The sequence below is a fragment of the Eucalyptus grandis genome, chromosome 8 (genome assembly GCF_016545825.1).
Source record: "Eucalyptus grandis isolate ANBG69807.140 chromosome 8, ASM1654582v1, whole genome shotgun sequence".
NCBI classification, from domain to species: domain Eukaryota; kingdom Viridiplantae; phylum Streptophyta; class Magnoliopsida; order Myrtales; family Myrtaceae; genus Eucalyptus; species Eucalyptus grandis.
In genome coordinates this window covers 5,212,550-5,237,359 of record NC_052619.1, presented here as the reverse complement: position 1 = coordinate 5,237,359, position 24,810 = coordinate 5,212,550, and the positions used below count along the sequence as shown (strand labels likewise).

General features: G+C 37.3%; 2 protein-coding genes across 3 annotated transcripts; one reads left to right on the top strand and one right to left on the bottom strand.

Annotated features, from left to right (window-relative positions):
• Nucleotides 1-2,768: 2,768 nt before the first annotated feature.
• Nucleotides 2,769-7,545, bottom strand: LOC104431252. The gene is made up of 12 exons (XM_018867397.2): nucleotides 7,415-7,545; nucleotides 7,210-7,318; nucleotides 6,993-7,056; nucleotides 5,939-6,040; nucleotides 5,805-5,869; nucleotides 5,543-5,626; nucleotides 5,168-5,247; nucleotides 4,854-5,064; nucleotides 4,344-4,399; nucleotides 3,880-4,002; nucleotides 3,573-3,756; nucleotides 2,769-3,139 (listed from the first exon to the last, which is right to left on the bottom strand). Exons 1-12 carry the CDS (start codon nucleotides 7,483-7,485, stop codon nucleotides 3,026-3,028), a joined length of 1,263 nt encoding a protein of 420 aa, XP_018722942.2. The 5' UTR covers nucleotides 7,486-7,545; the 3' UTR covers nucleotides 2,769-3,025.
• Nucleotides 7,546-8,837: 1,292 nt separating this feature from the next.
• On the top strand, nucleotides 8,838-24,635 carry LOC104456013 (beta-galactosidase 9). Of its 2 annotated transcripts, XM_010070705.3 has the most exons (19): nucleotides 8,838-9,094; nucleotides 10,038-10,133; nucleotides 10,215-10,327; nucleotides 11,884-11,950; nucleotides 13,022-13,114; nucleotides 13,513-13,656; nucleotides 13,816-13,904; nucleotides 14,983-15,088; nucleotides 15,462-15,549; nucleotides 15,720-15,841; nucleotides 16,542-16,745; nucleotides 17,452-17,681; nucleotides 18,956-19,071; nucleotides 20,390-20,487; nucleotides 21,362-21,472; nucleotides 22,475-22,585; nucleotides 22,851-23,059; nucleotides 23,250-23,598; nucleotides 24,277-24,635. In XM_010070705.3, exons 1-19 carry the CDS (start codon nucleotides 8,879-8,881, stop codon nucleotides 24,412-24,414), a joined length of 2,700 nt encoding a protein of 899 aa, XP_010069007.2. In that variant the 5' UTR covers nucleotides 8,838-8,878; the 3' UTR covers nucleotides 24,415-24,635. The 2 variants fall into 2 exon arrangements, with proteins under 2 accessions (XP_010069007.2, XP_010069008.2); XM_010070706.3 differs by lacking the exons at nucleotides 8,838-9,094; nucleotides 10,038-10,133 and having other exon boundaries at nucleotides 10,220-10,358.
• Nucleotides 24,636-24,810: the final 175 nt, after the last annotated feature.

Here is a 24,810-nt window from a genome sequence, read left to right as displayed (position 1 = left end):
TTGAGGAGGAAGTTGCAAATTTGGCCAAAGTGATTTGATTCAAATCAAAATGTTAAATTCTATTTTTATATTAATTCAAGTTCAGGACAACATATGATACTTTCATATAATTTAAAGATTAAATTGAATATTTACCAAAAATTTAGATTTATAATTTAAAATTTAAATTGAATATTTTACCAAAGATTTAAATATTATATCGAACAAATTAATAATTCAAAAATAACATTGTTCGTTGAGTTAAAGTTCATGAACTATATTTGAACAAATTAAATATTTAGAACCGTATTACATATTGAGTCAAAGTTGAAAAAGTAGTTCTTTCATTTTTCCAAAACACATTAGATTTTTGGAATGATTTTGAATTTGACTTTTCATTTTTGTCTCTCCAAGATTAGGTTTTGAATGCCTTGTTAGTATAATCGATCAATGTTGCAATAGCTTTCTTAATTCTTTATTGCTTTATTTGCCTGTCTATACCATGGATAACAAAGGGAAAAAAAGACATTACAAGAAATGGAGCTTTATAAAGGTTTATATTCGTGACTTGGACATACGTAATTGCCCAATTATCTCTAAAATGAGAAATAAATTTGGGGGAGATAGCTTGTGCTGATCTATTCCTCCCGTAATATATTCTTTTATATTAATCATATTGCTTTTTCTTGACTTGAATGCGTACCTTTTCAGCTTAATTAATTGCAAAATTTTATGGAAAAAATAGGTAGTAAGGAAAAACACTAACCAAGCATTTGTAATACTGATAAGTCTGAACCACTATGTACCAAGTAAGTTTTAAATAGAAAATTTAATAATTCAAACACAGGATTAACGCATTCATTTTTCAATAGTTTTTTGTTAAAATATTCTTAAATAGTAGGATAGATATAGCACATTTTAAATATTTAATAATTCAAACATGGGATTAACGATTCATTTTTCAATAGTTTTTGTTAAAATATTCTTAAATAGTAAGAACACGTTTTGTAATATTTTTTTTTATTTTTATTTCTTGTTTCGAAATAATTTATGAATATAAAAACGTGCTTGAATCGCAAAAAAAAAATTATTCCAGGGAATAGAAACACGTTTGGTAAATTTATATAATTTTTTTCTTTTAATTTTTTAATATTTTTATTATATTTTTCATTTTTTTCATTTTTTTTTTTCTTCATTCTTCCTTTTGGCTAGTCGTTGGCCTTGGCCATGGTGGCGGCCGGCGACACAAGGCTCGGCCTTGCCCGGGCCGGGTGAGGCCGACCTCGCGCCACTTGGGTGAGGTCGAGCCTCGTTGGTGGCCTCACCTTGGCTAGGCAAACTCGGCCTTGCCAGATCTAGGCTAGCTTGAGCTCGCCTAGCCAAAGCAAGGCCAAGCCTCGCTGGGGGCCGGCGATGCTCCGACAAGATCACCGCCATGGCCAAGGTCAACAATCGGCCAAAAGGAAGAAAGAAGAAAAAAAAGAAAAATGAAGAAGAAAAATGAGAAGAAAAAAAAAAAGTGTTTCTCAAAATTGTTCCCGAGAATAAGAAATAACTTTTTCTATTTCTTATTTATGTTTCAAATCTGTTCTCAAAATCAAAAATAATATTTTTTGTTCCTAATAAAAAATCTATTCTTTTGTTCTAGAGAACAAAAGTATAAACAAACACGTTTCTGTTCTTTTTTTGTATTCCCCGTAATAAAAAATAAAAATTTGTGTTCCAGGAACAAAAACACATTTTGCCACACCCTAAGTATTCTAACTATTTCTTGTATTATTAAATGAGAATTCTTTTCTCTTACACTGATGTTTAGGATGTTCAAAATTGAAAAAGATTCAAAACAATTTTTTATCTTATTAGTTTTGCTGATTCTTATTGTTAGTACCATCCACATCAAGTACGGCGTAGAAAATAATAAGGCGAATATATTCAACTTAGTAGCATGCATATGTACAATATTGATAAGAAAAATTACGCCTACTCTCGTTTTTATATATGACATCATAAGAAGATGGTTTAGTAGTTTGTTTCCAGAAAAAGTGGTACTATAAAATAAATTGAGTTTTTATTTAAGCAATAACTTAATGAAATAATACAACCACTTCCCAATCGAGACATATATCATCTTATTCACTTTTGATCAAGTCATGGTAAATAAGTTGTCATTCGAGACTCTTTCAATTAATTCAGCAAATTTTTCGAACTTAAATACCAAATACTCGACGTATATACATCTAAGAATTATTTACTATTGTAATACATATCCTATAATTAGATGCCGATAAAGAATGCTAATTCAAAATATCTTTCCGCACCGAAGCGCAGGCATAATTTCAGTTAAAACCTACAAGTAGTTGGAATATTGCGCCAATGCATTATACAAGATCATTTTTGCATTGTACAATCCATTCTTCTATTCGCTGACTATATTGACGCACCAAAACAATCCCACTTTCCTCGTCTTCTAAAATCTAAACCTCATTTGCAATGGCATCGCGTCATACCAATTTCAAGAATGAATTCCCAGAGTTTTGAGCTTCTAAACAGCACATTTGAACAATTTCTTATTTTTTTCCAGTGGATGTCAAACTCGTGGGTACCACAAACAACCCTGGGACCACTGCTCGCCCAGCGAATGAACACCTAATAATAAAAACGGAAAAGCTGCGAACTCATAAGACAGCGAAAGTTTCTATCTGGTAATTCAACATTCTGAAAATTTACGTAATGACAATAATGTTAGAACAGAGCAGCACCATGCAGCATTCAATAGTACAGCGAGAAAATAAACAGATGAACAAACAGCTTCTTTTTCTTTTCTTTTAGTACAAAGCATGGAAAGATGGAACAAGAATACAGATATTATGCCGGGGAATACAGTCTGCAAACCATTAGTCACTGGGATAATTCTTGGTGAATCATACAAAGTATCCCTGACGGTTAGACTTGTAAAAAACTATTGCCTAGAGAATGATTCATGATATTAGAATGCAACTCGATAGCATATATAACCTTAGTGACATCCACGGCTTGGTTATGACCTCTAGCTCTTACTTGACTGGAATTCGAAGTCCTTTTCTTTAAGTATCTTCTCGATGTCATCCATGAAGCTTGACAAGTTCATCCTTTGCTGTGAATCTAAGGAGTTGGCTGCTTCCTAAATCATTTAATATCCAGAATTAGAGGCATGTAATTGTCAAAAATAATGGCATATTTTATATAAATTGAAAAGGAGCAGAATGATATTAACTAACTACCACAAAAAATTGTTGAAAGCCCTGCAGAAGTTAAAATAGAAAAGCAATAACCCATGCAATCAACCTCTGATGAAATCAGACACAATGGAAACCACAATTTCACATTAGTGATCTATGACAATATTCATAGGGGAAGAAGAAGAAATAATTTTGCCATCTACCATCTAATATTTTTTTCGAATAGGATTTCTACCTACTCATAAATCAATTTTCACTGCCAGAGGGGCACAAGAACCAACATGCTGATAGCAGGACGATTTACACCTGCATCAAGATTTCATGGAAGGAGGGTCAGGGGTGGGGGAGGTAGACCGAGAGCATAACAATACTAACCTCGACCTTTCGAAGATAACTTGAATATATATTTCTAGCATGACAATCTGAACTCTGCAATGATTTGAGCTTCAGTGCAATGTTCAGCATTGGCCAACCTTGAGGCACCTTTATTAATGCATCAATCCCACCGGCCATATGAGCTATAATAGTTTCATCTCTATCAACGTACTCCAAGAAGTGCCTGCATTAGTAAACAGAAAACAAGTATACATGAATAAAAGCTTCTCAGTTAAACTAATCAAGATTCAAATGAGGACAAAAATCCATTTCTTCAGTGAACTTTAAAGGTCAGTTTAAGTCTGACCTTGATCTAGCTGCAGTCTTGACTGCCAATCGCCTCAAGGTTGACATAATAAGCCTTTCCTGCACTTTCCTCACGAACCACTCTAATGGTGTCTGATGTATTGTCAATTCTGAAAATGACTGCCTGGACATTACCAATCAAGAAAACAATGACATTCACATTTGTCAGTTCACTGACTTCCCATTCCTCCAGAATTAACTTAATTACTACCATGCATAGAGAAGTAAATAGTAATGGCAATCAAGAAACTCTATGAGTAAATTGGAAGTTCTGAATCTAGGCCATTGCCATAAGTAATAACCACTCAAAACAAATGTCTCAAGTGAGGTTCAAATTTCAGTTACAGAGATCTGAAAGTCTTCAAATGGCGTTACTTGAAGGTAATTAACAATCAATTAAATGAAAAACAGATACAACCTAACTTCAGCCACCAAAAATGAAAACAAAACAAAGCAGAGACGGACCTGAAATCCTTTGCAGCATCAACAATATCATCGATATGCACATCATTGGGAAATATCTACAGAATGCGAGGCTGTTATGTTAGAAAGGATGAAGGATTCATATGAAGTGAAAAAAATACTGAAACAGTTTCTGAGTTAAGGATGTGCAGCCATGTCAATCTTGAAATTTGGCAACATTAAGGAGAAATTTCCATTCAATTTAGCAGCTCTTCAAAGAGATGTGTAACGTAAAAGCACAAAATTCAATCTCCACTTGCACACGAAAATGTGGTTGGGTAATTGCACAATAAGCATTCGATGTGAAATTATTGTTGTAAGTGCTGGGTAGTCAAATGACAAGGATGAGAGGTGTTTTAGTCCTTGCATCTTTCAAGAGTTGCACTTGTAATGTAAAGATTAAAATCTCATCCCCAAGTAATATCTCAAACAAAAATGATGGTAATTACTGTTTGAACCTCTATCTTCCTCTCTCAATAGGAGGAATTGTGATTGCACATGCATAATTCATACCTCAACATTCTTAATCTCCAGACACCCATCCACGAGTTCAATCAGCAACTCATGGTTCAATTCCACAGTCTCAACGGCCTCTTCTATCTTCTGCTGGTAGCTTTCGTATTTTGGAAGATACGTGTTCAGTGACAAGCGAATACAGCTCCCATCAATTTCAATGACCTTTAATCCTGTCAAAGCATCCTCAATTTGTTCAACTGTATCATCCCTAAAAAAGAATAGAGGACGGGTGATAAAAAAAAAAAACTTTAGAAGCAGAAAAATTGCTGGATGGTCAGAGAAACTGCGAAGAGTTCAAAAGGATAGATTACTTTCTTAGTTGACAGTCCATATGCTCGAGAGATTTCAACAGCATCTTTTTCTCCTCAATTTGACTTTCAAGATCTAGGGCCTGCGAGGCATGAGAGCACCATAGTCCAAGCAACCATGAGCATTAGATCAAAGGCAAATCTCATAAATAAACAATAGCACAAATAATGAACTAGAAATAAAGTAATTCAGACATCCTAGTAATTGTGCTGATCAAAACCTATGTTTCTTACATGTTACAAACACAAAAGAAATATATAGTGGAAAAACAACCTATGTGAGACTATCTCTAAAGCATGTATAATGGGAAACAGTGAATACATGACTAAAATGAGAAGGCATCAAAATCAAAGGAAAAAAAATCCGTTAAAATAAACCTCGAACTTGTGGCACACATCTGTATTCATCAAACTCGATTGATAATCCATGCCCACTTTTCCAGCATTTTCCTTCATTAGACCCTACAATATGTCAAACCATTGTAAGGCATGTGGGTTCAATCTCAACATATATGAACCTAGCAGAAACTGGATGTCATGGCGAATCACAACCAAAAAGGAAGTAGAAATAGTCAACAGCCTGTGGAAATGACCAGCCTGACAAATGTCACAAGCAAAACATTTTTGTTATTTTACTAACCTGAGAGCCAATAAGATCCAGAGAATATTCCAGCCCTTCAAGGTCACTCTCTAAAGCACTAGAATCTGCAGTCAATATGATCTCATAAGTTAAGTTCATCTACAAACAAGTAGACTAAATAATATGATTCTCACCAGCCATTATGGATCTTGTGATAAGCTCAACTTCATCAGAGATTTTATTGTTTTCAGCTTGCACTGCATCCAGCTCTTTCTTCAACTGTCCTAAGAATGCATCTACACAATCAACTTTGTTTGTTGTAAAATCCAGAGACGATGAATCAAAACCATAAGTTCATCAATCATGAATATGCATATCAAACTGATATCTATGATGAAGCGCCCAGAATTAGTTTTCTAGCTTGAACAATTATAAGTTCAGTAAATACATTTCAGAAAAAGATGCATCAATTATTATCAATAATCAGTGGAAGATAAACTCCAAATTCAAATACAACTTGCAATTTCTAGCCAAAAGATATTGCAAGAATTTCTTTTCTGCATGAGTATCAAAATTAAAGTAAAGACAAAAGGTTTGTGAGCCATTTCATATAGTTTGGACTATCAATTATAAAATTTCAAATTGGGCGGCTAGGGTTGAGAAGAAGGATACAATAAGGGGGCATTATTTATTGTGAACCTATCAGAAGATAGTATGCACCATGAAATACAATATAAATACATTATTTGATAGGTAAGGACCATTAAGCCATGACTCAAGTATAACATATCAATCAAGCTGGATGCTTTAACCGCCATCTTAATTAGACACAAGATGAAAGCAGAGAAGTGATTGGAACTACACTTGAACTACAGCCCCTTGTTCCTACGTGGCATGTCACTACAAATGCTACAAAATTGAACTAGTCCATATAGCAAAAGAACCGTCCAAAACTATATCATCCCAAAGTACATAACCTGGGAATGGGAACAACCGAGCCATATAACAGGAAAAACAGTACTATTGTGTAGCCCCTACTCGTTAATTTCCTAATACTGCTGTTCAACTCTCGTGTGGATGTTAAACCCACAACCAACAGTTGCCATACCATGAACTCAACCTTTATCCAAGAGAAAAATCAAATGATCTCCTAAAAGCCTGAAATTTTGCAAAATTCCTTTCAGCAGGTTGACAAAAGTAGACAATAAATTCGATAACCAAGAGCATCTCAGCAGTCATCGGACTTACCCAAATCTTCCTGCCCGAAGCCACTCACATCGGAATACTCCGACACAATCTGCTTCACCCCGCTCTACACAATTTCCACCAAACAAAAATGGGCAAAATACAAACAGAAAAAGGAAAAAGAAACATTAACCCAGGATCTCAATTCCCAAATTCATAAACCGAACGGGACAGAAAACGGCCACGAATGGTGGAATCGAGAGCGAAATGCAAGAATCACCTCGATTTCCAGAACGCATCGATTGAGCAAATCCTCCGCGTCGGCCGGGGACGTTTCCGGCGCGTGCTCCGTGCAATCCCTGCATACTTGCTTGAGCTCCCTCACTCGGCTTCAGAACGAGAGAAAAAGCACGGACATTCCCGGTCACACTCTCGATAATCGAACATGGGAACGAGCGCAACGCACGCAAAGACACCTGCAGTACCTTCGAATCGCGTCGACGTCGAGATCGCCGGCGGCCGGCGACGCCGTCTCCATCTGGTCTCGCGTCGTCATCAAGCTCGCGCGCTCTCTCTCTCTCTCCCGCGCTCGTCCGCAGAGAATCTGGAAAAGGTTTGAAAATGCGAGCCAGAAAAAAGCCTAGCTACAGAGGGCCCACTGAGAATGGGCCCATTTGGGCCCAATGGGCCGAGGAGAGCATGACAATTCCTAATTTTGCGACAAAATTAAACGAATTTTTCTTTTTAAAAAAAAAAGCGAAATAGTGGACCAATAAAATGAAGTATTGAGAATTCGATTAGAAATAACTCAGTCGATAACATATTTTACTGCTACTTACCTTATAGATCATAAATTACTTCTTTTATATAATAAGAGAATAATCTTGAACTTTTAAACATTGCGTTTATTTTGTGAAAAATAAATAGTTTGAAAAACATATATCTTAAAAATAACCAAGTGTATTGTTTGAAATAATTAGTTAATAAAAAATGTTCTCACCATCAATAGTAATTTAAATGTAAATCTTTTCACGGATAATGAAAATATTTTTTGTTTGTTATTTTCATGGGCAATATAATCTATTATTTTCAATAAAATATTTTACGAACCATTCATTATTTATGAAACAAACAACATATAACTTTTTTTTATATAAAAAGATGGGGCAAAGTCCAAGTGTTAATTATTTATTCTCCTAATAAAACTCAATCTAGTTTGATTTGTCCTATCAAGGGAGGAAATAAATATCTCGATGGCCCATGTAAAGCTAGAATGTTATATACATCACAGGATTGAATTTCTTGATTTACTAACTAATCAGTACCACAAATTATCTTCCCTAAAAGTATTTTGACATGTTGAAATACTTAATTAGTTTCCATATTTAAGAAGAGAGAATTTTCAAATTCTCTAATAGGCAAGTTTTGATTTTATTCCTTATCCCTCTAAAAGGTAAAAGAAGGAAATTCAATAAATAGATTGCATAAGTTAATACTAAAAAAACTCCAAAATAATACATTCATGATAAATTTACCTAAAATCAATAAAACTCTAAATGATGTTTTAGTTTGAAGGTTTTATCTTAATCAAATTTAATATAGGTCAATAGAGAATAAAATTATCACAAATATACAAATTTAAGATTTTTAGAGATAAAAAAATTAATTTAGAGTAATTTTTATCATAGATATATCAATTTAAAGTTTTTAGTTGAAGTAAGTTTATTATAAAGGTGCTAATTTAAGATTTTTTGTGATATTAAATTACCATGCGCAATCACCCGACCGGGGAAAAGGCCCGGCTGGACCGGCTGGACCGGCTGGTGACCCGTCCCTGTCAGGCGCAATGATTGGCTGATTGTTCCAATCGGTAGTTACCAAGGAGCTCGCAGTAAGGACGCTTCCTCTCTCTCTCTCTCTCTCTCTCTCTGGTTCGAGGAGGGGGAGCAATGGCGGAACGAAGGAGGAACTCGCTCCCGTTCCTGCTCCTGCTCGCGATCGTCCACTTCGCCGCGGCGGCGGCGGCGGCGGCGGCGGCCTCGGCCGGCTCCGCGTCCTTCTTCGAGCCGTTCAACGTGAGCTACGACCATCGGGCTCTGATCATCGACGGCAAGCGCCGCATGCTCAATTCCGCCGGAATCCACTACCCTCGCGCCACCCCGGAGGTACTCGGCAACGCGGCCTCGTCTTTCGCAGCTTTTTTTTTTTTTTTGGCACGTCGCTCTGCGTGGATGATCGGCAGCGTGCTTCGTTGCCGGCGGGACTCGAGCCGAGAGACGATACGAGGTCGTCGCCCTTTCGTTTTTTGCTTATTTCGTCCGCCGTATCCAGTGAAGAAGTGTCGTTTTGCTCCGAACTCGCGTCGGGCGCGAACTTTCTCGAGTTGCGACGCGTCTGCGATTGCATTTCAGTTGCCCTGTCGTACCGCCAGATGAATTGGGATTTGTGCTTAAGAATGTCGGTGAAGCCGAAATGAAGGCAAAAGTTCGATTGGATAAGCAGACAGGAGCGTGGAAATGGTAGTTTAACTCTTAGAATGAGCACGAGTGGATCATGCATGGTGAGGATTCTTGCCATATTGCTCTCGTGTAAGAGTCGAGGTAAACTATTTCGTTATATACGTAGGGAATGAATGGACAAAAGCTGACACGGTAGGGGCAGAGCAAGATTCCGGGGCAAACCTCGAGTTTTAGGGTGCGCAGTGTAGTGGATGGGCCCATCAAATGTCTGGAGAAGTGACTTCCCTGTTTGAATCCGTGGTGTTCAGAAATTTAGGGCCTTGATATGCGAGAACTAGTCCATGTTTCTTTCTTCATGTCATGACTACCTCTCTCTGTGTTTACTTTGCAATCTCTGCACACAATGTGATGATGTGTACCTCTGCTGTTTCTGCACTGACGGTGCATTTCCCTTGATTATTTTGTTTTCAGTGTACCTGTCATTTGTTTGTCTAGATAGGTGTACAGTGCCTCTCTTGTCTAGTTAGCACAGTTGCTTTACTGTATTCTGTTACTTACTTACTTTGTGTGATGCTGAGGAGAGCCTTGCTCAATTGTAACTTTATGTGAGTAATCAGTTTGTGCCCTCACATCGGTTTGCATCATACAGATGTGGCCCGATCTTATTGCAAAGAGCAAGGAAGGTGGTGCAGATGTAGTTCAAACCTATGCCTTCTGGAGTGGGCATGAGCCTGTGAGAGGACAGGTACTGCAAATTTTCTTAGAAAGAGGGATCAGACTCTTTGGATAAAGCATTTACTCATTCCATTATCAACTGTCTCTGCAGTACTACTTTGAAGGGAGTTATGACATTGTCAAGTTTGTGAAGCTAGTGGGATCCAGTGGAATGTACCTTCATCTCCGGATAGGCCCTTATGTCTGTGCTGAGTGGAATTTTGGGTCTCATCTTCTTTCCGATTACTGAATGCTGGTTTTACTCGCTTCTTTTTACTTTACAATCTATCCACTGTTGATGATTTATTTTTGTTGTTAGCAGAGTTACAGTTTTTAATTTCCTCTCCCTGAGCACTCTTTAGTTTCACCTTAGTGGAAAAACTGAAATTTCTTAACCAAATTAGATTAGAAACAGGGGACAAGGTATGGATGAGAAATTTATGGCTCTTATCAATGGTTGAAGCTGCTCTTCATTCCTTATTTGGTTTTTCCTCCAGTTGTGACTGGATAGATAGCATATATATAGGATCAAGTGCAATGAGTAATAGGATTCATATATCTAACCCCACCTAGTGCGTTAAGTCTTGGTTTGCTGTTGTTGTTGTTGATTCCTTCTCCAAGTTGAGATGAACATGTCTCTTTGCCATGGCAATGATAAATAGGTTAATGAGAATCATCAAACTATGTTAGTCTTTAGGTGGACAGCAAGACTTCATGAAATGAACGACGGGCCTGGATGTTACTCAGGAATTCTTGGTGAGATCTCAGAAAATCATCAGGAAACTTTACTAATCAAGCTTGTTATCCATATCTGTATTATTAAGCCAAAAGTGGGGTTTGTCTCACTTATTGAGCATTCGCCAATTACCCCTACATATTAGCAATAGGAAGTCAAAATAATTAGGGCGTAGTCAAATTTAAACACGTCCTCATAAGTTAAAAGACTATGCGCTTCCTCCGCCTCCTCCACTTCAAAAGATAAATTACCCATGAGAGCTGGAAGGAAACCTCATTTTGTTAAGACTAAAATTTTAGAAATTAGGATAATTAAAAGTAATTGGATATGCATGTAGCCCATGATTAAAATCTAGTTAGCCTTGTGTTGGGAAAATGGGAGCACCATGATTCATTCCACAATTTGCATTATCTTCAAAATATCTCCGAAAGAACTAGGAATCTTAGTTCCCTCTTCAGAGGGCAAGAACATATAACTTCAATCATAAATATTCCTCATATGGTCATTAGCTTTCATCTGTTTTTGGAATAATGCTCTCCATATTTCCATGAAAAGTTATAGTTCTTGACATTTCATATTTATTTTTTATTTTTTATTTTAATTCCCTAAAGTAAACTAATCCCAGAAGAAGGTGCATGTGTGGTAAATCTTGCCAAGCGAAATAAGCAGTGCTAAAGTTTCCAACATTTAGTCATCATCTATTAGCTAACTCTCCATAAATATATCCATCTGAATAATTGAAAAATCAAATTATCATATCTTCCTATAAAAATGGCTTTTGAAATGGTGTGTGAAAGGCATTAAATTATAGACGTCAGGTAAGATCCATCTTGTAACGGTGCAATATGTAGGTTTTCAAGTTGAGAGAGCAAAATGTACAAAGTAAATGTCATTGGTGCTTCTGTAATTCTTCTTTCTTGGATCATATGCATATGAAGTTCTAGATAGTGCTTCATTGACTCTACTATTCTGATTAGGCTGACACCAATTTAATTGAAAATGGTTCCTTGAAATTGTGAACGAATTGTGGGCTATAATTTTGCAGAGGCTTCCCAGTGTGGCTCCGGGATATCCCTGGCATTGAATTTCGAACGGACAATGTACTTTTCAAGGTAAATTTGGCAAATGTGCTGAGAGTACCTCTTTAGAGCACACAAGTTCTTTTTTCCTCTGTTAAGTATAGTATGAGGTAGGAACATTATATAGATTCTCCAAAGGTCTTGATTAAATGCATCATTTTACTAGGCAGGGTCTTAAATAAGGGTGAGAATGGATCAGATGGATCGGCTCAAAAAACCTGTAATTAGGGAAGGACTCGCTGGTTCTAGAACCGACAGGTCCAAGGCTGGTTCCCTTTCTGCTTCAGAACAGGTTAATCTTTAGCTGTTTTTAAATGTAAAGATTAGCTAAAGTGGGCCTAAATTAATTAGAAATTCAAATTACATAGAAAACAGGAATCTAGATTTCAAACAGACAAGAACAACTGGCCTAAGATAAGAAAACTGGCCCTTAACAATCCAAAATTGGACTTGACTTTGATGAGCTTGTAATAAGCTTTCCATCTGTCCTGGAATGGATTAAAAAGTTTATGAACTGTCAAAGCTAAAGTGCTGGGAAACCTTTAATGGGTAGGCCTAATAGATTGGTGCTGATCCAACTGATCTAAAATCTATTTAACTACCACCCTACCCATAAAAATAGACCTAGTGTCTTGGTTGAGTGGTGAGTGAGAGAACGTTTCACAGCACAAAGTGTCTTATCTGGCTTTTTGTTGGATTTATCATTTAGTTATAGTTTCTGTTAAGAAAAAGAAAGTGTAATGTCACCCTCACAATTAAATTTTGATTGGTGGTTTTTTGCAGACAAGAACTTAAAAAGTGCATTTACTGTTGGAGTTTCATTGAGTCCTGTAAAATTTCTGAGACTAATGTCATTCTAAAAGCTCAAACTGTTAGATGAAAGCATAGTTTATTTTTAAGTATTCTAATACTCCTCTCATGCATAGGCTGAAAATTGACCTAAGACTAAAGTGTGGAATATATAGAGTGGATTTAGACTTAGGACCTTCTGCTCTATCACCATCTAAAATTTTGTGTAATCACTGCCAATTGTTCTAAAAGTGCAAATTGTTAGATGAAGAGTTGTTTTGATATTTAAGTATTCAAACAAGTTACATCTTCCAGGTTGAGATGGAGCGGTTTGTCAGAAAAATTGTGGATCTAATGCGTGAGGAGATGCTCTTCTCTTGGCAAGGTGGCCCCATTATCATGTTGCAGGTTTGTAGATGATTTTGAAGTGGTAATATTCTACAAAATGCTTAATTATATGCTCTCCAAGTCATTGGACATTTTATTTGGACAAAAACCATACTCTTTACAGTTCTGGTGAATCATGTCTGATATCCTTTTTTATGGGGACCTAAATCTATACTGAAATTAAATAGCCATATCAGATGTTTAAAGTCAGCTGCAGATCCTGAATCATTTCCTGTCTGAATGTTCTATCTGAATGCTCAATTGTGGATCTAATGCTTTGATTTGTTAATCAGTTGGTGGTGGTGGACCTTCTCATTACTGAAACATAATGTAAAAGATTAAAGATATTCCTTGCTGGGCTCTTTGCCCCGTTGCCTATTGTGTCTTACTACATGCATAATAACAAGAAGAACTGTCAGGTTGAGAATGAGTATGGGAACATTGAATGGTCCTATGGGCAAAGGGGAAAGAATTATGTCAAATGGGCTGCAAGGATGGCTATTGAGCTTGGTGCTAGGGTTCCATGGGTCATGTGCCAGCAGGCTGATGCCCCCGAAACTATTGTAAGTTATTCCCCCCTTTTTTGTCACGATGGAAATCTGGCATGTGTTATGAATTAGCAATGAGTGCATTGGGCAAAGAAACTTTTGGTAAGTGAATAATTTTTTGCTTTTACTGTAAATTTTGGTAATTGTGATGAGTTTTCAAATTTTCTTTAACAGATAAATGCTTGCAATGGTTATTACTGTGATGGATTTAAGCCTAATTCCTATGACAAACCAACACTTTGGACAGAAGATTGGGATGGCTGGTAAGAATATGCGTCTTCTTTTGCATCTTTTCCAGGAATGTCATTTACAATATGTTGTTTCTAGTATGAGGCACATGTAATTTGAGAGAAACTATTCATTTTGATGGCTGAACATTACTGTATCTGTGGTGACACTTCTTCTTTTGTGATAAGAAAGTATTATATTTGAGGAAGTAACTCTATAGAATGATAGATAGGTATAAGGACCAAAAGGCTAAGAAAATAACAAGCAAAGAATAGAAGCCGAGGTGTATAAGGAAAGGAAAAGATTGGTTTCAAATTGGAAATAGCAAACCTCATTCTAGAAATATTTATTTTCTTTTTCTCCCAATGAGATGGTGAAGAAGTTTGGAGGATTTACCCTCTGGAATGTTGTCCTACCGTGTTGCAAAAGTGGAAATTTTCTGAGGCATATGTTGATGGCATGATCCAGAAGATTCTGACACAGTATCAAAATTCTGTTTATGACATTAAATTGTTTCCACTTCCTCATTTAAAAGACCAAAATGACATGTTTGTCAAATGTTTTCCTACTCTTATCAAGATTTAGATTTTATGAAAGACTTTTCTAAAAGCACCAAAATGATCCTTGCAAATGTTTTTGCTTTTGTTTTCTAATATTTGAGGTAACAAATGCTAGAAAATGCAAAATCTTTATTTAAACCATCACTTGTTTGTTTTCTCTTGGATATTACTGATTGGAAACAGTTTTAAGTTTTGTTTAGAAATCAGATTTTACTGACAAGTTCCCATGACATGAGAATTTTGGTTTAGTAAGGATTCTGATAGCAAAAAATCCATTGTGAGCTACCGTTTTATAATAAACTAGAGTTTTACTTAGTGCTACTAAAACTTGATTCCCATGTTTTGATGGATGTCTTGCACAATTGTCTACTACACTTAACATCACTTCTCCTCGTGTCTGGGAACCAAGATACATGCCAAATACTGGAAAACATTACCTTGTATGTTGTTCTTCATGAAAATTTCTGACGAAATCGTTTTCCAAATGGAAACAGTTTCATTAATGCAACAGAGCCTTACTTACTGAATTGCGCTCTTGGACCTTTGTATGAAGGTTTGCATCATGGGGTGGAAGATTACCACATAGACCTGCTGAAGATCTTGCTTTTGCAGTTGCCCGCTTTTTCGAACGGGGTGGAAGCTTTCAAAACTATTATATGGTATGATCAAAACTTTGATTATTGCTATTGGCCTTTTCTATCATGTCTTTTACTTGCTTTAAGTGCGTGCTGATATTGGTTATGTCTGAAGGTTCTTCTTTTCCTTTCCTCCCCCTTATATTTTGCAGCAAATGCCTAGATCTCATAAATGGTTGTAGCTATATTAGGGAATTAGAAGATCTCGTGGCTGGAAGGCATTTGGCTTGACAAACTATTAGGCTTTTACAATAAAAAGAGATAAATTCTTAAATTAGGACTGTATATGAGTAGATTTGCTGAAAGTTGAAAGAACCATTTTAGCTAAGATCAATGATAATGATGAGCATTCACTGATGACTGATGCTGCGTTTATGCATGTGATTCATGGTTGCAGTATTTTGGAGGGACAAACTTTGGCCGAACTTCTGGGGGGCCATTCTATGTTACAAGCTATGACTATGATGCTCCGCTTGATGAATATGGTAGGCAGAAATACTTTTGAGAATATTTATGCATCTATATACATATCACGCACAAGTGTGCACACTTAGACATCTCTTCTATGGAGGTGAAAGTATGGAGCTTCATTGCCATCTTAAGGTCACATTAATTTCAAATGCTCTAGAGTAACAATTATTATATTTCTACCTAGGTCTTCTGAGCCAGCCGAAATGGGGGCATTTGAAAGATTTGCATGCTGCAATAAGGCTTTGCGAAGCGGCCCTTGTTGCTTCTGATGCAGCACAGTATCTAAAATTGGGGCCAAAGCAAGAGGTTGTGGTCTACCCTTGGTTGACTGATTGGCATGTTCTTTTTTTTGTCTTTTGCTGGCTGCAGACTGATTAGATGTGGACTATGCAAAGACTGAATGGCATGTTGACTATGCAATTTTCTTTATTCAAATACCTCATAAATTCTTTAAATGGCCTGATGTCCATGTTTTCTGCTTTATCTGTCAGAGTCCATCTCTGTGCCTCTTGATGATGCTTCATTATAAAAATTCTTTGATTTCATGTTCAGTAGGTTCTCCTCAAAAGAATGAGCATATCAAAGTATTATTCTGATGTGTGGTGCGCAAAAGATGGCTACTTGGCTTGCCCTTTATTTTAGTTTTCCTCTTTCGGTGATACATCACCATCAGTCAGAAATCAATTTCTGCACATTCTCTTAGGATAATAATTATTGAGCTGGGGTTACTACTTGTCACTGCATGGTACAGTGTTTCAGCCATATTATTAATTGAATTGAAAGAATCTATTTACTGTCTGTAAGTTTTAAGTGGTTTTCTGGAATGGCTACCGGCTTTTCTTGGCCTTCAGGCCAGATGTTGTGAGCCATAACTTTCAATATTGTTCATGAATGCTTCATTTTCTCGGAAACCTCATTTTCATGCATCTTTTAGTATAAGGCTACCAGAGTAGCCTATTTCATTATTTGGTAAAAGTTTTTTTTTTTTTCTTATTTTTCTTCTCAGGCACATGTGTACCATGGAAACAATCACATCGAAGGCCATAACTTGACTAGGTATACAGGTCAAGGAGTCTGCTCTGCATTTCTTGCAAATATAGATGAACATAGATCCGCTACAGTCCACTTTCTTGGCCAGGCGTATATTTTACCTCCATGGTCTGTGAGTATATTACCAGACTGCAGGAATGTGGTTTTCAACACTGCCAAGGTATGGTTTTAACTCTGGAACAAGTTGTTAGAACTAGGAATGGCGTTCTAGCAATTGAATATGGTGAATCATCTGAAGTAGTTGACTTATGTAATGTAGATTCTCTTAGCTCTTTTGAGATGCTTATCTAATGTAAATGAAATCTAGTCTGGTTATATTTAATGATTTGACTTTGCGCAGACAAAATACTCTAGGATAAGTCTACTTTGGTTTTGTTCTGAGATAAAATATGTTGTGGTTACCCATCCGTGGGCAGCCGCGCTGGTATTTGTTCTCCCCTGCTTCGATGCAGTCGAGAGTTTGAATCCCCGTGGTGCTAGCGATTTAAGTGGGGGGCCTTGGCGGTGGGTTGCTGGGCCAGCTTCCCCCGAGGTATAGTCGCTGTTGGGCTTCCATCGCGGAGGCCCGTGAGACCCCGAATCGGCGTAAGCCGACAAGGGCATGCTCTGGTGGATCCTCGGTCACCAAAAAAAATAAAAAAATGTTGTGGTTGAGCTAGAAGTAATTCTCCCTCCTTCTATATACCTCAGATTTTTCCTTTCGGTCACACATCCCTACTGTCTATCTGCTCAGTATCACATACAAATTGCATTTCTGCTACTTGTACTTTCTGCCATTTATTACGTATGAATATGAAGGGAAAAGAAGTCTGGAGGATATCTTCCTGAGATCTGATTACATCTTCCTGTCTTCATGTCTCGACCAGGTTGCAGCACAAACTTCCATCAAATCAACAGCAAATGAATTGCCCCTTAATTCTATTGTTTCTGGGGATAAAATAAAGAAAACAAGTGGGACTTGTTATTTTGGCAAATCATGGACGTGGTCACAAGAGCCAATTAGTGTTTGGAGCCCCACCAATTTTACGGTTGAAGGCATTTTAGAGCACTTAAATGTTACAAAGGATCTTTCTGATTATCTGTGGCATTTCACTCGGTATGGTGTTATCTTGCTCCCAGTTTTAGCTGTCATGGATTTTAGCTTTTGTCTACCTATTTGCGATAGTATCTTTAATTTGAGTTATTACTGAGCTGTCAATTCTTCTGTCATTTGTTGCATTATTTATCCTATTATACATAGGAGTGGGTTTTCGTGCCGTAGATGACATTTACTGAGGGCCTTTCACTGCACGCTCTTCTAACTGTTTGTTCGGGGTTGTTCTTTGCATCTGTGTATTAATGATTTTTATGCATGTATGAAGATACGTCAATTTTGGGCAGAGGCTCCTTAAGTGTCTACTGGTTTTATTTGTTAATAATATCTAATTCTCAGTTCCAAGTTCTGCTTCTGGTTTTGCTTCATAGACATGTATCGAGTATGCACTAGGCAGCTCTTAGTGCACATTATTAGAGCCTCCCACCTTCAATAGAAGATACAGGATTCGTGATTGCTCACTTGGCTGGTTTATGTAAAAATAGTCAGGCCTCTTCATCTCAGATGGAGATTTGGGACCTCTTACAACCGGTGTTTTCAAACCTGGACCGGGCTGGCTGGTTCGGCCGGTTGGACTGGGAACTGATTATGGCCCATTTGGGTTTTTCCTATTCACCCAGATTGGTCAAGATCTGGTCAACCCCTGTGTTGTCGTGGTTCAACTGCCCAATTGTTGAACTGTTCACTAGTTTGACCGGACCTTTGGCCAAGTGTTTCACCTGGTGCAAAAATATGAAGAGCTGAGGGACCTCATTAAGGCGAGAGCTCCACAACCACTGGAGGGGTGCTCATATTGGTGTCCAAGTACGCACACACACATATCACATCACATTTATTAGTAAGCTATCCAACTTGATTGACCACGCAGTTCAACTGTCTGAACTGGTTGACCATTGAGTCGGGAAAGATCTGTGTTAGAAAACATTGCTAACAACTCATGAACCCTTTAAGTCCATCCCTCAAATGCCTGTAACTTTGGATAAACTCTTCAGGACTGATCCAATTTTGCAGTTTGTTGCAAATTTTGGACATCAATGTATTCTATGAGCCATTTAACAGAATAGTGCAACATCATGCTGACTCACATCTAGTGTGATTGCACTGCCCTTTGTACTTTCCTCATAAGATTCTTCTAGCTCGGATTCAGCTTTTGGCTGATGGTATCATGGATGTTGGCAAAAGTTTGCATTTCTGATTTTATATTTTGTTTTTATCTTTTCACCAAATCTGTTATGTATTCATTGGCTTATCTGACATCTCAATATTCCTCTATCAAGAATTTACGTCTCCGAAGATGATATCGCCTTTTGGAAGGAAAAGGACATGAGGCCAACTGTTATAATTGACAGCATCCGTGATGTCCTACGTGTATTTGTCAATGGGCAGTTGGCAGGTATCTGATCTCTTGTTTTTCTCTTCTTGGTAATTGTTGTCCTGTCTCTCCCTCTGCTTGCCACATGCTCTCATGCCATGCACAAGTATGTTAGTAAAAGAATGGATGCACACTGGCCAAAAAAAAAGAAAAAGTAAGAATGAAATGCACTACAAAGAGCAGTATATCAATAATAAATTACATAAACCCACTCGATAATGAATATTTAATTGAGGGAGAAAGCAGACTACTACCATTGTGCACCCATTTAAGAACAGAGTAAGCTAAATCTGTACAACATGAAGATATCAGTCACAATTTCTAGCATATGAATCTCTGTCCTCGTGCGGACCATTTTAGTAGCCTCTGCCCTTCAAGCAGTATGCATAGCTTTTCTTGTTTACATATATTTCACAAGTTACTAGGAAGTTCTTGTTTATAATGGTCAGGGCTTCCCTCATCATCTCATCAATTTGATCATTGCACACTAGGTCAACAGATTTTACCAAGGTGATTAATTTCAAACCATTGGTTCAAAGAAAAATTTATTAAACTCAGAGAAGTGCGAGGTTCATTATTTTCAGCATAAGTTCATAAGAATGCTTAACACATGCTCTGTGGGGGCTGGTCTTTTATATCCCCAATTATCACATCATTTCTTTTTCTTTTTAGATTTCAATTTTTGATCCCTTGGTATAGGAATGCAATGTACTGGTGTATTTAATGGGTATTCCGATGCTAACAACCTATAGTGTGTATTATACTTATTGAAATTATAGGATCGCTGTCAACTTATCTAAGAACTTAGATATGTTATATAGAGACATAGTTGATATTTTTAAAACTCCAGTTCTCTCCCTCACGCATATGTTGGGTTTGGCCCTAATATTGAAGAGTGAAATTTTAAGTCAGGAGGTAAATGAGAGGTTAGAGAGCTTGCACATGACCGCTTGCTCTAATACTGTATGGAAATGGTGAGACTACTGCACTAATTGAAAGCTGAACAGGTTGGATTGATGAAGGTATAGTAAATTTATAAGTACTCTAGCAGTACTGATTTAGGTTCTTCAGATCAAGAAGTTGCAGAATGTTACCTGCATGTAGTATGTGGGGCCGTTAGAGAGAAGCACTAGATATAAAAAACAGCTAATAAATTATAATATGAAAAATATCTCTCCACAGCAGTAGCTTCCTGGAATTAATATCTGGGGTCTTGCAGTTGTAGGTATGTTATTGTTTTTCAGCAGTGTAAGTGGATTTTGCTCGTCTTTATCATATGTACTGCTTACTGGTTGAAACTATATCTGCTAAGCCAATTTTATGTTTAATTCAACTGTAGGCAGTACTTTCGGTCATTGGGTCAAGGCAGTGCAGCCTGTTGATCTTCTGCAAGGATATAATGATCTAGTTCTGCTATCACAAACGGTCGGGTTACAGGTAAATCTTTGTTCCTTGGCAGGCTTGTGAGCACAGCAGTGTCATTTTTATTGGTTTGTGCCATTTTTACAGAAAGGATTGCCGACTATGTGGTAGTCTCGTGGCTGGTAACTATTGGGTTATTTCCAACAAATTAAGTAAAACTTGGGCTTTCCACAGTTTGCTTGACTGCATTCACTTGGGAAGAATGCTGTGTCTACCTGTAATGGGCCAATGTGACAGAATAAGTGAAATTGGCACTTGTCTTGCCTGCTTTGCCATAGATGTTGGACACAAGGGAAAAAGTAGTGGCTTAATACAGTTTGGCATTGACATGGTTTCCTGAAAGAAAAAATAAATAAGGGAAGACAATTGGAGAAGAACACAAAAGGAATTATTTGAAGTGTCATCTTCATAGTTTTCTCAGAAACTAATATTAGTCTAAAGGAATAAGTATATTAGAAGTCCTAAAATTTATCATGAAAGTGCAATTGAGTCCTAAAACTTTCAAAAAGTGCAATTAAGTCCTAATATTTGTCATGAAAGTGCAATTGAATCCTAAAACTGTCATGGAAGTGCTATTAATGAAAGGACTTTATTGCACTTTTTGAAAGTTACAAGACTCGGTTGCACTTTCGTGACAAGTTTTTAAATGTCTAGTGCACTTAACCCTAGTCTGAAAGAAGGTACTTTGGATTTTGAGGTATCTTCATGGTGGCAGTTCTTGTAGGTATTTTTGTAATCTGTAATATTTCGCAGTCGCTGTACTTTTTTCACTGGGGTATTTATATGTGAAGTGATACTTTCCAGTTGCTCTTTTTTGTACGGTCTGACGACTGTCATATTAAAGGACATGTTGATCTTCACACTGTTATTATATTATCTCATGGTGCAGAACTATGGTGCCTTTTTTGAGAAAGATGGGGCTGGGTTCAGAGGCAAGGTAAAGCTTACTGGATTTAAAGACGGGGATATGGACCTTGCAAAATCTCTGTGGACCTACCAGGCAAGTTATTCCAATATGTTACTGCTAAAGTTATCACACGGTTTCCCCATCTCTTATTTTTTCTTCTTTGCAATAACAATTCTGTCCATGGCAGCAAATTGAGTACTAGCCCACTGGCAATGTATAATTATTCTTCATTTGCAAGTTTGCAATTGTTATCTATGCTGTTGTAACATTATGCACAATTCGCTATCATGTTATTTTATCAAGATAGCTTTTAGCTCTAAGAAAGGTAAGACATGGAACTTTCTTGACTGAGTATGAAACTCGTCCTTACTGTTGGTGAATCAATATAAAAACTAAAAGATCTGAGTACGCCCTTGTCTCAGCAACATATCATACAGTTCTATCTGAGTATCTGATTCTGTATTATTTAAATGTTGTCAGACCATTTTTGTGAATCTATTTAGACTATACCCAATTTTATTGTGACTAACTTACCTTGATTTTTTCGTTTTATCAACCTTCTCCAAATACTGACCCCTGCTGTATAAATTTTGAGGCTGGAGAACCTGGTTCTCATCTTGATCTATCTTGCTTATTAAACCAATATCCCTTGAGAATGATGAATCAGAAATTTCTTGAATGGAACATGTGGCGATTAGCTTCTTGAACAGGTTCATTCCTAAATAAATAAATAAGTAAATATATATATATATGCTGATGCTTTAATTGTTTATGCTTTTGTTATTAGAGACAGGCTTCAGGCAGCAGAATAAAACCTAGATGCTTGTTTTGTGCTTCGAAATAATATGCCTTTTGCAACTAGCAACAAAGTTAAAGTTCATGTGCAGGCTCATACTGTCTCATGCTTGAAGGCAAATTTTAGTTTCCATTGTATTCTCTCATCAAGTGGTTGTCTGCTTTGGCAACTGAATACTTGAACTTTTTCTTTTTTCTATGATCTCACTGCCTCTATCTAACTAGCCATTAAATACTCTGTCATCAGAATGTGATTGATTCTGCAAGAGTATTTTTTATATCATTTCATTTTGCATACAGGTTGGGCTTAGAGGTGAATTCCTAAAGATATACACAACTGAGGATAATGAGAAGGCAGAATGGACTTATTTGACTCAGGATGACTTGCCGTCCACATTTTCCTGGTACAAGGTAACTGGATCACCCCCCCCAGCCTCTCCCTCTCTCTCCTATTCTTTTTCCTCTTCACTTGGAGAGTACAATCAATGATGAATTCTGGTTGTAAGAGATAGTTTTTGCATGTAATACCATACTCTTTGACATCTTTTGGCATGCAATATTCCCTTAATATATGATTGTGACCAGGAGTTGACTCATTGTTTTTATAATTGTAATCATTATAAAACATTACAAATGAGAACTCCTCAATACTCAAAGTCTTTTATTGGTTGAACAGACATACTTTGATTCCCCAGATGGGACAGATCCTGTTGCTATTGATCTGGGTAGCATGGGAAAGGGCCAGGCTTGGGTCAATGGCCATCATATAGGAAGATACTGGACTCTAGTTGCCCCAAAAGGTGGATGTCAGCCGATATGTGATTATCGCGGACCCTATAATTCAGAAAAGTGCTGCACAAATTGCGGAAAGTCTACCCAAACCCGGTACACATTTATTGACGACATGTTTATTGCTTTTCATTTCAGTGCATACAATCTTTACTGATGGATTATTATTATGCTCATTTCCTCATCCTCACTTACATATGGTTCTTGCTGGAAGCCATAAAGTTACAAATCTCACAGTATGGTAAATCTGTGTCTCTGCAACAAGCTTATTGTTTCTTATTTACAGGTATCACATACCACGGTCGTGGCTCCAGGGGTCAGATAATTTACTCGTCATCTTCGAGGAAACAGGAGGGAATCCATTTGATATATCAATCAAGTTACATTTCTCAGAGATCATCTGTGGTCAAGTGTCAGAGTCACACTATCCTCCTGTACAAAAGTGGTCCCTTCCCGATTCTGTGGGGGGAAGAATCTCGATCAATGATATGACTCCTGAGATGCATTTGCACTGCGAAGATGGTTATGTAATTTCCTCCATAGAATTCGCAAGCTATGGAACACCTAAAGGCAGCTGCCAGAACTTTCGCAAAAGCAGCTGCCATGCCCCCAATTCCTTGCTGGTGGTAACAAAGGTAAATGTACACTAAGCTTAGAATAGGGGGAATTTCATAAGAGGAATGATTAGTTTATTGATACTGTTAGCCAGTAAAACCCTTTAATGGTCATTTAAAAAAACTCAATATCTGTGTGCCGATTTTGGGGTTCAGAGAATGAGAGCAATTGTTTTTTTTTTTTTTTTTTTCAAAATTAATTTCATTATTTAGAATTCGGACTAAAAAGGAGGAGGCTTTTCTCCTTTTTTCCTTACAATGGGCTGGGAATTTAAACATCGACTAAGAAATAGTAGAATGTGAAACTGGGGATAAGCTTGACCATCTCTCTTAGAAGCTCCATGGAGTATGCATTTTTCTCATCATATTAAGTCAAGTAACCATATTCATCATATTCATTTGATCACTTCCTACAAGTGAATTATTGGTGCAGTTCTAAATTCTTGTTTTAACCTATATGGTAGCATGCTACCTTAAGGTGGAGAAAATTAGGAAAATTTGCTTTCAGTTCTATTATGTAGCATGGCAAATTCTTAGTTGAATTAGTTGTTACTCTAATTGTAATGATGTGGGGCTCTTAATCATCGACAAAGCATGGTGACCTTTAGCTAGAATGGCCTTCGTGATGGTAGTGTTTATTTCATCCTAATCCATTGGCAACTGCCTGATAGTGTATATTTTATACCTGCAATGTCACAGGCTTGTCAAGGAAGAAATAGCTGTTCCGTCAGGATCTCAAATGCAGAATTTGATAGTGACCCATGCAGAGGCACCGTGAAGACATTGGCTGTGCAGGCGAAATGCATTTCGTCGTCTGAACATCTCTCAGCTTTGTAGTGGGGGCCCAGGAGCTTTCCCAAGTTCGTTCCCCTGCCATTCATGCTTTGTATATATGGACTCAAAAATGCTTCTTATCAAAACCGGCTCACTTCAATTGCGTCATTTCAGTATACAGGAACTACTCGATATACTTCTGCGAGTAACGAAATGAAAATCAGGTGCACACTGTGCTGTTATTGAATCTCGAGATGGCATCAAGTTGCAATTCATTGCGAGAAGTATGCATGGAATCAAATTTTAGCTCTTATTAAGTAGTTGGTAAAGCAGTATCCAGTTACTTAGACAAATGCAAGAGACCAACGGAAGAGACTCCGTCCTGTTGAAGTTTAATTTTTGATAGGATGATTCGATACCTGGAGACAACTCTGGCAAGGTAAATGATTCCTGGGCCTA